Below are 13,159 nucleotides of genomic sequence, written 5' to 3'. Positions count from 1 at the left end.
AGAAAGGTAAATGGTTTCTGTTTAATATCTGTGACATCATAAGTGTTAAATTCACCTTGAAGCAACCTCAGAACCAAGTAAAGATGTCAAACGTAGATGGACTATATGGCTTTCTTCTGAAACTGCTGTCTGGATTGTACCTCCAATATGTGACAACTCACTTTTGCTGGTGGAATTTAAAGAAACTCCAAAAACCTTGAAAGAAAAAAAGAAAAATGTCTCTTAAAGACAGTGGAGCTAATTTACAATGTCATCATGTGGCTGTGATATCCCCTTTTGAGGCAAGATAATACTATAGACCAGTCAAATAATATAGTGGATATATTTAAAAGAAATACTGGACCAAAAAAATTTTCATTGAATTTCACTCTGGTGACCTGCACTGAGGTTTATTTTCACTCTTCATTGTTTTGTTCCCCCAGTATTACCTAGGAAGAGGATATTAAGATTTAAAGAAAAATGCACACATGCAAAAGGGCATTGATTGATCTGTCTGGAAAGATTTGATGAATGGACAATAAATATAATAAAATGAAAAAAAGAATGATTTTTAGAAATGCAAACAAAGAGAAAAAAAGTCAGACCAAAACAGACAATTATTGTGTTGTTTGTTAGCTGTGGATACATTATTTTAGCTTTTAATTTTTTTTATATGGTTGTACGATATGCATTAACATTTCTAGGAACTCCACTCAAGCCAATGGCCCTAAATGTTATATCTGTAACTGCCAGACTCCGCTTCTCATTTAGCAATGAGGGTGAACCGAGTATGTTCTTATGAAGAGCAGCAATAAAGATAAGGAAATACACAAAACCAATGCCAAACTGGAGATGCTTGGATCCCTGCCTAGAATGTAGATATTATGAAAAGACTGACGCAAATGGGAGATTTCACCTGTCTCCTCACCCTGACCTTACTGATGAAACCAAAAAAAAGCAAGGTAAAATGAAAAAATGGACCACCAACAGGGTAGGGCTATTACATTTTGAATTGTACATCCTGGAAGGTCTTCTGGAATCATGCAGTACTACAATATCAGGACCCCAGATGCCCAAATGGAGTTTGTCAAAGAAATGTATTGTCCAAATAGTCTAACTTTGTATACTGCAGTGGTAGTGATGGGAAAATAGCTACACATACTTATATTCTCAACCCATTCTGCAAGCCAAATGACATAAGGAGAAGAAAAGTAAGAAGAACAATTACCAAAATGAAGGATAACATTGACTGGCTTGCTGCCTGAACAAAATATGTTTTCAGTCATGATAACAAATAGAACAGTAGGTTGCAACAGATGTTCTCTTCTTCTCAATTTATTATGCAAAGACGCATGGCTGGCTATACGACAGAGGCCATAGCTGTGAGACTGCATATTGTTTTGTGTGTGTGTGTTTCAAGTTAATGGGACTGCAGCAGATGATCCCCTTTGCTACTGCATAAAATCCCATTCATGTATAATATTATTATGTATAATAATTATTAGAATTACATTAGAATAACATTTCATTGTTACTCCCTTACATTCCTATAACAAGGGGCTACTTTTAAGTCATATGAAGAAAAGAACTGTGTCGGAAAAATACTGTCTGGTGCTGCTGGCAAAGTTGCCTAATGTTGATTTCTGAAAATATAATGGTGCACTTACTTACTCTGACACAGTGTGCAAAGGCCAATTTTAAATGCAATAACCATATTTTTTCCCACATTGCAGCATTTTCCCCCAGAATTCTAGCAACATTGCTGACACAACAGGGAGATCCGCTTGGCACAAATTCTGCCTATCTTCATTTCCGTTGCTCTGCATGTGACTGAGGTCTGTACCTGATTCTTTATGTGCAACTGCACTGCGGTGATTAAATATAAAATGTAACCATTGAAATGAAGTTGCTCCCTTACATGGTGACCAAATTAAGAACAGCTCAGTGGGGTTGACAGCTTTCATATTTAGCTGTGCTACTTTATGTCCTATGCTCCGTGTCAGTGATCTGGCCCTGGATTCTAGTGCATATGACCTCATTCATATGCTCTCATATCCTTCCTATTTTTAAATACAAAAGAAAAGCAAAACCTTATCATAAGAGAATTCTTACTTTTTACAATACATATTAACTTTAGAGCGGATGTATTTATTCCTATATACAAGGTATAAACACTTGTACTTACACTGTTATCAGTCTGAAAGCCATAGCGTGTTGTTGTGCAGCTGCTCAGATCTTTTGTCTTCTTGATGGAGCCCTCAAATATCTGGTAAGTAACTGAACATGTCCCTGAAACATCCTCCTAAAAATATAGTTGAAAGCAGCAAATTAGATTAATTATTAAAGTTAATTTAAGGGTAAATGGCACAGAGGGACAAATGCAATGTATTGTCAAACCAGTGTTTTATGAGTCAGAGGGAGAGGGACATAACTAGAAATCACTACAAATTTGATGAAAAACATTGCAGTTTTGCCTTGTGTTGTCTAGTGACTTAAACGTATCACTCAAAATATGTTTTCAAATATGTAAGCCTCTGAGAAAGTCATGGTGTGATCAGGAAGAGGATATTTTGAGCTTTTTGTCTTTCACCCTGGAGCAATATATCACTGGAGTGATAGAATGCAGATCTCCCCACCCTCCATTACTCAATATAATTTGGGAGCTGCATAAGATTTACTTGTCTACTATATTTACAATAACAAAAACAATTGTTTATCAGCAGAATGCAGGCAAGGCAATAAAAAAGTTGGGATATGCTGTTTATTAAAGGGGAATCTCATTAGGGGCCTTTCTTTCATGTTGTGTAAAAATTGGAGAGAAACATTACTGTTGATGTTGCCCAACTTATCAGCAGATTTCAACAGATAGTAAAGAAAAGCAAATATCTGATTGGTTGCTATGAGCAGTATCCCAGTAATGTTTCTCTCAACTTTTTACACAGCATAATAAATAGACCCTTTAGTATGTTATATAATTTCCTGTTCTTAGCTTCTTTTAATTTGCTCTTCATTAATAATTTTATAATGGATTTTGAATTGCCTTCCTTTTCTGCCCCTTTCCGGCTTTCTATTTAAAATACTATTGGCAGCCATTGCTGGCAAAATACCTTTTTCATGTTGAGGTTACAATTATATGATTACTTCTATTTCCCTACAGGTCCCCTACTATTCATTTTCATGTCTGTCAATGGAACCACTGCATGGTTGTGATGGCAAATTAGACCTAGACACAAATTACCATTCCAAATTCCATGGCATTCCAAACTGAATAGCTGCCTGACAAGCTAAATAATTTAAAAAAAATACTAAAAGAAAAATGAAGACCAATGACAAACTGCCTCAGAATATTACATAAAAGTTAAAAAGGCCAACTGCTACTTTAAAGGGGACCGGTCACCCAAACAAAAAAACCTGTATAATAAAAGTCTTTTCCGATTTCCCATGAAACCAAAATTCTTTTTTTATTAAACACTTCCATACCCATTATAAAGATATTTAAAAATCTCAGCTGTCAATCATATATTACCTGCCCCGCCTTTATGCCTTTTGCCTTTGGCATAGAGACAGGGCAGACAATTACACTTCCTAGATGTCACTGCACTTTCACATATAAATAACAATATAAATAATTTATGGAGTGTAAATTAAGTTTATTTTGCTTGACAAACACAATAGAAAAGAATTCTGAGTTATTTCTTAGGGTGACAGATCCCCTTTAACAACATTTGACAAAGCAGTAAAGCTGCAAATTAAAACTCATTTTATTCTCATGGAATTTACACCAAGGACAAAAGTCAGACCAACTTATGTTGCTATTGTTATCATAATATAGGCAAGAGGTAAGGTATAAGCTTATTGCAATTCTGTTAGTGAAATGCCCACCTCTGTATGAATTCCAGAAAGATTTTGAAACTGGAAAAGACTGACAAGTCCTCTTTTCAAGTCCAGGACCCGAGAGTTGTCTTCTCTAGTGCCATACAAACCGAGGAGCTGAAAAATATGGTCAGTTTATCAATTTTATTTTCAAACAGATGCAAAATCACCAGTGCTGGGTAAAATATATATTCTCTTTTTCTTGTTTCGATTATCTTTCTGGCACTCACGCTATGCTGGTTTAATGGATGTTAGTTACGTTCACCAGGTCCCAGCTCAAAAGTACCTTCTTTAAGGAAGATTACGTGACCTGTTCATGTTGAGTAGATTCCCATTATGTGCACTATATACTACACAGTAAGTAACCTACTACCTGCACTGCTGGTACCTACAGTACAGCCCATACATAAACAGTTGCACACATGAAATGCAGAGGAAAATATTAAGCTGGAATGTATATGAAATAAACAATACAGCGTTGATTTTAACATTGCCAGGCACCCTAACTTAACTCCATGGGGCTGATTTGATCTGCCAAGCTGCCAAATATGTCAATTAAATGCAATCGGACTAAAAAAAGACAAATAAAATGCATAGATCTAGGTATTTGCCATTAAAATGGGAGTGTACTTTTTGCACTTCCTGGTAATATAATATGGCCTTAGATTTTAGTGACATAAGCATTTTTCGTATCGAAATTTAGAAAACTTAAAGCAATGGCTGAAAGGGTCTGCCTGGGGATTGGTCAAGTTGACCAGCTTTACAAAATGCTGCATAGTTAATGCGACAAACTTATATTAATATAATATTAATTAAATAATTTCTAAATTATATTGCTGGTATAGGGTTTTTCTTAGGTAAGGGGTGGGACATCTACATCTCAGTTCAGCCATTCTGCAAGAGCAAAATGCAGTGTGCCGAGTGTAAAAAAAGACCAACTGCGCCTATTTATTTCACTTTGTACAGCTTCTCCTGCAGTGTAAATGACCCCTAGTGTATGCTACTGTCCAGCCTGAGCTTTCAAATCTGCTCATCTGCCTCTGGGCTGGCAAAACAAACCCCAAAATGGGGCACTGAGGCGACTACCATTTGTATAACTTGGACCACTGCCCTGATCATCTTTGTCCTAAATGCTCTGTTTTGTTTTCAACAACATTTTTGTCTATTTCTTTAAATATGCATCATTCTAGCTTTTTATATTGCTATGATTTGTATCACCTAATGTACAACTGCCATCTAGCGGTGATTTTAATTTTCACATGAAGCCTATGATTCAATACTCTGCAATAAAGAACTCCATTTTTTAGCAGCTCAACGATTCTATGCATTTAAGCAAACTACCAATATGGGACCCTTGATCTGGAAACCCATTATCCAGAAAGCTCTGAATTACGAAAAGGCCATCTCCCATAGACTCCATTTCATCCAAATTTTTAAAAATGATTTCCTTTTTCTCTGTAATAATAAAACAGTACCTTGTACTTAATCCAAACTAAGATATAATTAATCCTTATTGGAAGCAAAACCCGCCTGTTAGGTTTATTTAATGTTTACATGATTTTCTAGTAGACTTAGGGGCAGATTTATCAAGGGTCGAAGTAAATTTGAGGGAAATTTTCTAAGTAAAAAAAATCGAAATTCCAAGTAATTTTTTGGATACTTCGACTATCGAATAGGATACTACAACTTCGAATTTACTTCCACTTCAATTCGAAGTAAAAATTGTTAGAATATTCGACCATTCGATAATTGAAGTACTGTCTCTTTTAAAAAAAACTTCACTACTACGTCAAATTAAACCTGCCGAAGTGCTATGTTAGCCTTCTACAACATTTTTCTAAGTCTTTAGAGGTCGAAGGAAAATCCTTCGATCGGTCGCTAAAATCGTTCGAATCGAACGATTTAATTGTACTATCAAATGATTTTACTTCGATCGTTCGATTGCCAAATTCATGAAAAATACTTCGACTTCGATTTCAAAGTATTTTAATTCGATGGTCGAATGTCGAAGTATTTTACACTTCGAAATTCGACACTTGATAAATCTGCCCATAAAGGTCTAATTACTGAAAGATCTGTTATCTGGAAACCCCCAGGTCCTGAGCATTCTGGATAACAGGTCCCATACCTGTATATACTATATGAAGTGACATAGTGTATGGTATGCTCTATTATTAACATCTTTAAATGATGTCAGTCCTAGAGGGTCATAGCAATAAAAAGTTCTTGTATGTTCAGGGTAGCATTGCATTCCTACCAACACTACTATTTCATTGGAAGAATTCTGATCCAAGAACATGGTGTCATGCAAATGGTATAGAAATGATATTCTTTTACCATACGATGTAATAACATCCCAGTTTTTACAATACTATACATGAAATCTGCAGAGAAGCCCCATCACTCCTTTAAGGAAAAATGCCTTTAAAAAGCACGTGGATTGTCAACTAGTACTGTTGGTCTGGGCAGTAGCACTACTGTGATATTTAAAGCATAAATATGTAACCTAAAGTCTTTGTACAAGAACAGCAGCGTTACTCACACCTTCAAAAGTGAGTTTGTACATTTCTGATACACTTGCACATTCAGCCACATATTATCACGGTAATACGTTTTGAAGCTGATTAGGTAGACAATAAAGGTATCCCCTTTACACCACTTTTGTTATGTTTCAGATCAAAAGTTTTAGGGTAAGGGCACACGCTAAGATTCAGGAAGATTTAGTCGCCCGGCGATAAAAATCGCCTCTTCTTCGGGCTAATTTCCCCGAAAAGCCTTCCCACTAGAATATAAATCGCCAGCGGGATTGAACTAGGAGCACTTAGTTTTCCGAAATCGTCTGAAGTTTCCTCGTGAGGCAACTTTGGAAAACAAAGCGATCCGAGGGCCATCCCGCTGGCCATTTAGATTCTAGCCGGCGGTAAGGGTTTTCAGGGAGATTAGTCACCCAAAGAAGAGGCGATTTATCGCTGGTGACTAAATCTCCCCGAATCCTAGCGTGTGCCCTTACCGAGTACGGCAATTCTTAATGATTGACCTTTTAAGTCTTACAACACTTCTTTACCCATGGTTTCTCTCACACACATTTTCCTCATTGTCACGTTCCCTTTAATTCTTGCAGGGGGCAATGGTAACCAAATATTTACCTTCCCAGATATCCAATGGAAAAGAACAGGGCGACCCAAGTTGCCAGTGTCTATCAAGTGTTTGATAACAGAATTCTCCTCTTTATTACTAGTTTTGTGAATTGTAAAATCTTGTATCTAAAAAACAAGAAGTATAAATAATCCATAATAAGCATTTTCATTTATACAACTAAATATACAACTAACAAAATGTTTACATTTAAAATGTAAAGGTTTCCTTTTCCCTTTTTAATAGGAAAATAAACATTAAATATATATTTTTAATATATTGGAGAATATTGTGTTTTTATGACATCACTGATACATCTAAAACAAACACTAACCTGTACATGCACCAACTGCTCTTCTGGCTGACTCTTCTTTCTCCATAGAAGGTAAGTCTGAACATTTGCATCAATCTTGAGATTTGTTTCTGGCATAGATGGCTGGGAGATATGTTTTACCTTTAACTCAAGCATGTAATGGTACTGGTAGAAAATTCCTGGCTGGAATGATAGTGCTTCAGAAAAAGCTAAATCGGCAAAAAGGGTGAAAAAGTTTTGTTAGCTTTAAAACTAAATAATAAGCAGTATCACTTTACAGCAAAGTGCTCTCATTCAACATTTCCTATTCACATTATAAAAATAGCAAGCTGTTTAAAAGAATTGCACAGAGCTTAAAAACCCATTTGGCTTTCGGTTAATGATTGCAAATGTTTTGCAAACGGACATACATAGTAATAGTGTTATCCATACAGAATCATCAGACTGAGCATCCACAGTGGTAAGCTAACCCGGCAAGGTAAATAGTAGCACACACTATTTGCTGCCACTTGTTCCTAAACCCAATACAAAGGAGTAGGCTTTCCTGCCAGATGTGAATCCTATTGTTTAGGTGAAGAAGTAAAAGACTTTAATCCATATCTATTTTTTTTTTAGTTTACCAGAAGGCATTTACCATCCTTAGGACTATGGTGTCTTGAGCCGAGGTATCCCAGTGGTTTTACCAAGACGGTTGTAACCGTTTTGAATAATATGCATCTATTGATAATAGTGCTTTAAGTTGTTACAATGTGATTATATGTAGTTTACTACTAGATTAAAGCAGAACTATACACTGACCTTAAAGCCCCAGGCTAAAGGTTCAAAATCTTTATTAAAGTAATAACCCAGGCCTTCACACTTATCACTGAGACTCGCCATCTTGGATTTTGGTAGGAGTGCCAGTGATACCACATGCTCAGTCTGCCCTGGGAAGCTGTTGAGAAACTAAGCTTAGAGGTCATACCAAATCATCAACCAGAAAGTAAGATTCAAATGTCATTTAAGCAACACAGCTGATTATTAAATTCTGGTGTTTATTGTTCTAGTTTCAATGCTGCCATGTAATGAGAATTAGAATTAAAGGGGTAGTTCACCTTTGCGTTAACTTGATGTAGAGAGTGATATTCGGAGTCTATTTGTGATTGGTTTCGATTTTTTCTCATTACTGGTTTTTGATATTTAGCTTTTTATTCAGCAGCTCTCCAGCAATCTTGTATCTCGTTTCCAAATTATCCTAGTAACCATCCACTGATTTGAATAAGAGAGTGGAATATGAACAGGAGAGGACCTGAATAGAAAGATGAGTAATGAAAAGCAGTAATGATGATAAATGTGTAGCCTTACAGAGCATCTGTACTTTAGATGGGCGTCAGTGAAAGCTATAAAGAGTTATAAGGCAAATAATAAAAAAAAAGCATAAAAAAAAAATAAAACCCCAAAAAAGTTACATTATTATAATGTAAAAAGTTATAATTGTTCTATTACATACTAAAAGTTAACTTAAACTTAACCACCCCTAATTACTGATAACCCTGTATTGATATTCTATATATACACAGCACTTCAGGAGGTTATCACTAAATTCAGATAACTGACAGCAGCACAGAGCATGTGCAGTGAAAAAAAGATGGGGAGCTACTGGGGCATCTTCAGAGACACAGATCGTCCCTGTTAAAATGGCTGTGATTGCTTTGGGCTGGTATAGAACAAAAACAATGTGCATAATAAACCCTACATCTTTGTTACGTTCTCCTTTAGGACCCATTTCATTTATGAATTAATATGCCAATCCCTGTGCCAACATTATGCAAATATTTCATAGACAAACACTCTGTAAGCACAATTAGGTTCTGAATCATGTGATATTTACACTTCAAGTTTGTATGCTCTGTAATCTTTACTTTCACTAGGTGTTACACAACATAGGAATCTTATTGCAAACTTAAAAGTGTTTTCCAGTTGAAGCAGGGAGAGGTGAGGGAAAGCAAGGGAAATTTTACAAAAACCCCCGTAATGTCTGTCATTCTGCACTCTGAAACAGTTTATTCATTCCATTGCCAACTTCCTGAATAGGCAGATATTTGCTGCAAGACCAAGTGGACCGCTGCCTGCGAAGAAACACAGGGCGAGAATATGCTCCTCTGCTGCTACTGTCCTGACCAATGTGCATGCAAACTGAAGCATTGTCTCCACCTGGGTGCAGGCAGACACGGCGGATATTGACATTTCACAGCCTAATATCTGCTGCCTATACAGTTTTATTCAGATTAGAGTGGTTCACCTTTAAGTCACCTTTTAGTTTGCTATCAAATGGCCAATTCTATCCAACTTTTCCATTGGTCTTCATTGTTTATTTTTTTTATAGTTTTTTAATTATTTGCCTTCTTCTTCTGACCCTTTCCAACTTTCAAATGGGGGGTCACTGGCCCCATCTAAAAACTACTGCTCTGTAAGCCTACAAATGTATTGTTACTGCTACTTTTTATTACTCATCTTTCTATTCAGGCCCTCATCAATTTAAATTTAAGTCTCTTACTCAAATCAGGGTATGGTTGCTAGGGTAATTTGGACCCTAGTAACTAGATTGCAAACTGGAAAGCTGTTCTATAAAAAAAAATAACTCAAAACGCACAAATGATAAAAATGTAAAACCAATTGCAAATTGTCTTAGAATATCACTATAATATTAAATATTACAAATTACATAATATTAAAAGTTAATTCAAAGGAACAGTTCAGCGTAAAAATAAAAACAGGGTAAAAAGATAGGCTATGCAAAATTAAATATGTTTCTAATATAGTTAGTTAGCTAAAAATGTAATGTATAAAGGCTGACATGAGCAGATGTCTAACATAACAGAACACTACTTCCTGCTTTTCAGCTCTCTAACTCTGAGTTAGTCATTGACTTTAAGGGGTGCCACATGGGACATAACTGTTCAGTGAGTTTGCAATTGATCCTTAGCATTCAGCTCAGATTCAAAAGCAACAGTTATGACCCATGTGGCCCCCCTCAGGTTATTGATTGGTCATTGCCTGGTCAAAAAAAATCAGAGGAAACCAAAATAGCTGCAAAGCAGGAAGTAGTGTTCTGGCTATTATGTTAGACACTCCAACATTTATACATTACATTTTTGGCTAACTAAATATATTAGAAACATTTTTATTTTGCACAGCCTATCCATTTACCCAGTTTAAATTTTTACACTGAACAATTCCTCTAAAGGTGAGCAACCCCTTTAAATTATCTAATTTAGACTTCTCATATTCTCTCTACTCTATGCCAATGGGCTTGCCCGCATTTAATAGAGCAGTATCTAACTTGAGTTAGTGCAACAAACCACAGCAAACAAACAGCAATTAGCTTTCATCCACTTTGAACAAGTGGAAAATGCCTGACTGGTTGCTATGGGTTTCTCCAGCAGAGTATTAAAAGCTACTGCATTGATATAATGCAAGTCTTTGCAACTGGACTGTTTTATACATCAAAAAGATAATGTAATTCTAAGCAACTTTTCAACTAATTAAGAATGTTCAAGAGAGTGTTAGTTCTACAGCTGACTCCTGAAACAAATGCCAGCTGATTAATATGCCTGAAGATGAACTGACATCTGTTGCACAGGTCAGAACCAGATATCATAAAAGGCATAAAAAAATGCAGCTTTCATTTACAAACAACTTTAAAAAAAACACTGAAACTTTCTTTTTAACAGATGTTTTCTTTTATTGCACTAGACACAGTGTTTGAATAGGGAACCCGTGACAACAAATTTACATTATCTATTTTGGCAGAGGGTAAAAAGTCCTATCTCCTTACTGCTGCTGTATGAACGCTTGATCATGACTTTCAAGGGGTGTTTCACTTTGTGCTGCACACATCTCCATGTTCTATTGGGAGGACCAGCACTGGTCATATGGCAAACATGCCGCAAAGCATTGCTGGGTGCATTAAGTGCCCGCTTTCCCATTTTCTCCTGTGACGGTTTATATGTCAATTTGTCTCTGAAATGGAGCACTTATATAAGCCTTTGGTTATCGCCACAATGCCTTTACACAGTGGCAAAAAATGGTAGATTACGGCATCTTTTTGCACTTTCACTCTGTGTGGGACATTGTTAATGACCCCTTTTGTGTCTGTTGTTGTTCTTGCATCTAGACACCCCAGTACTGCTCCCCTGCCATCTTGGGCCACATGGCAGCCCTCTGTCCCCAGCTGTGGCCTCCTGAGTGTTCTTTGAAAATTTGGTAGTGTACTGATTGGGGGGTCTTGATTTACTTTTTAGTCAGATCAATACATACCTGGTATTGGTTTACTTGGAAGACATAAAGCTTTCCAAATCAAGTGTACTTTCTCGCATATAATAAAATATATTTCTGATATGTCCTCATTTTTAAAGGACAAGAAAAGGCCTATTCATGGGGGGGGGGGGCAGGGTGGCAATATGCTAAGCGCTCCCTAGTCATCAAGTTTTTTCTCTGGGTTGCTTTAAGGGAAAAAAAGTAACTGGTGCAGGGAAAAAAGTAACCCAGTGCTGTGCCATCTAACTTACCCTACCCTTTACTAAGGGGCAGATTTATTATGTGGTGGAAAAACAGTGTAATTTGAGTTCCAGAGTGACTTCTGGTGGAACTTACAAAGGTCCGAAGCAATATGAAATAATGTCGGCAAATCAGGCGTTCATATGGCATAAAATAAAACACACCTTTATAAATTCTCCATTTATTTTACACAGCTTTTTTACACACCATTTTTGTCAGCGTTTTAAAAAGCATAATAAATATGCCCCTAATTGTGCAGTAAAATTCCAAACTTCTACTCTACCGCTAATGTACAGTAAGAAACATGGCACTGTCTTACAATTTCCCCCCAGTCTCTGCATTTTTTCCTACAAGGGGCCTAAGGAAAAAAATTGCTCTTAGAACTTAGATTTAGTAGTGGTGCCTAACATATTGTGGTGCCCAGTGATATATGTAGAAGAAGGTTCACTGGAGAGCTGTATTTTCAAGTGATTTTATTCAAGTTGCAAGCACAACATGTTTCGGACCTCAAGGGTCCTTCCTCTGGTGCAGTGCCCAGTGATATAGGCTTTTCTTGTGTTTTAATGTGAGCATTTACTTTAACAATTTACCTTTAAATTGGACCTACTGAAATCTGCTTTAAATAAAAAAACATTTAAAAACAGACAAAAAATGGTGATTTAAACCTAAAATATACAATTTCTCCCAATAAAAGAAAATGTCATTCTAAGCAATATTCCAAAATACATTTAAAAATTAAAAAGTTAAACATAATTGCAATTCCTTACTGCTACACTGTTCCAAAAGTCAGAACCACAAGGGCAGACAACAATAAGGCACAGACTGATATAAGAGTTAAAAGTTGCACTATGGGAAAGAATGGCATAAAGGATCATTTTGCTCCTATATTAGTAAATCTGCCCCACTTTTACTTACCCTGTGCGGAGCAGCAGAAGAGGACAAGCACTATCTGTTTATAGGAGATGCCGGGAAGCGACTTGATAGCCATGTTTAGTCAAAAGGTTATGAATGTTAAACCAAGTGCTAAGGGATCCTGTCCCAGTGCCACAATATCAACCCTCCCTTAGCACATATGGAATTACTTAACACTTAGATCCATCCCAGTGACCTAGGAGATGTGCTGTGTGTGTGTCTAGTCAGGGTGCAGCAGGAATGAGAGGGAACATGTAGCCAGGAGTGGCAAGGCTGCACAACAGGCTCCAAGCTGCAACCATCTCTGCTTTTCTGACTTCTCTAAGGAACCAGTTTAATCATTGATCCCATCATGCACACAGGGAAGTACAAAGTCAGACAACTAAATCCCGCCCATAGCTTTCCTTC

General features: G+C 36.7%; 1 protein-coding gene across 3 annotated transcripts in view; it reads right to left on the bottom strand.

Annotated features, from left to right (window-relative positions):
* The window catches only part of LOC108695783 (microsomal triglyceride transfer protein), a 37,047-nt gene extending 23,888 nt beyond the window's left edge, over positions 1–13,159 (bottom strand). Inside the window, exons 1-6 of one of the 3 annotated variants that reach the window (XM_041568901.1) lie at positions 12,755–13,159; positions 7,322–7,509; positions 6,999–7,115; positions 3,862–3,969; positions 2,165–2,281; positions 56–195 (exon numbers count right to left, since the gene is read on the bottom strand). In XM_041568901.1, coding sequence (XP_041424835.1) covers positions 56–195; positions 2,165–2,281; positions 3,862–3,969; positions 6,999–7,115; positions 7,322–7,509; positions 12,755–12,827 — 743 coding nt within the window. In that variant the 5' untranslated portion in view covers positions 12,828–13,159. Of the gene's footprint in view, positions 1–55; positions 196–2,164; positions 2,282–3,861; positions 3,970–6,998; positions 7,116–7,321; positions 7,510–8,394; positions 8,546–12,754 lie in introns of those variants that run through there. The other 2 variants (XM_041568899.1, XM_041568900.1) reach the window with 2 other exon arrangements.

This window comes from Xenopus laevis, chromosome 7L (assembly GCF_017654675.1).
Source record: "Xenopus laevis strain J_2021 chromosome 7L, Xenopus_laevis_v10.1, whole genome shotgun sequence".
NCBI lineage: Eukaryota > Metazoa > Chordata > Amphibia > Anura > Pipidae > Xenopus > Xenopus laevis.
Note: the sequence above shows the minus strand (reverse complement) of the source record. Positions and strands in the feature narration are given on the sequence as shown.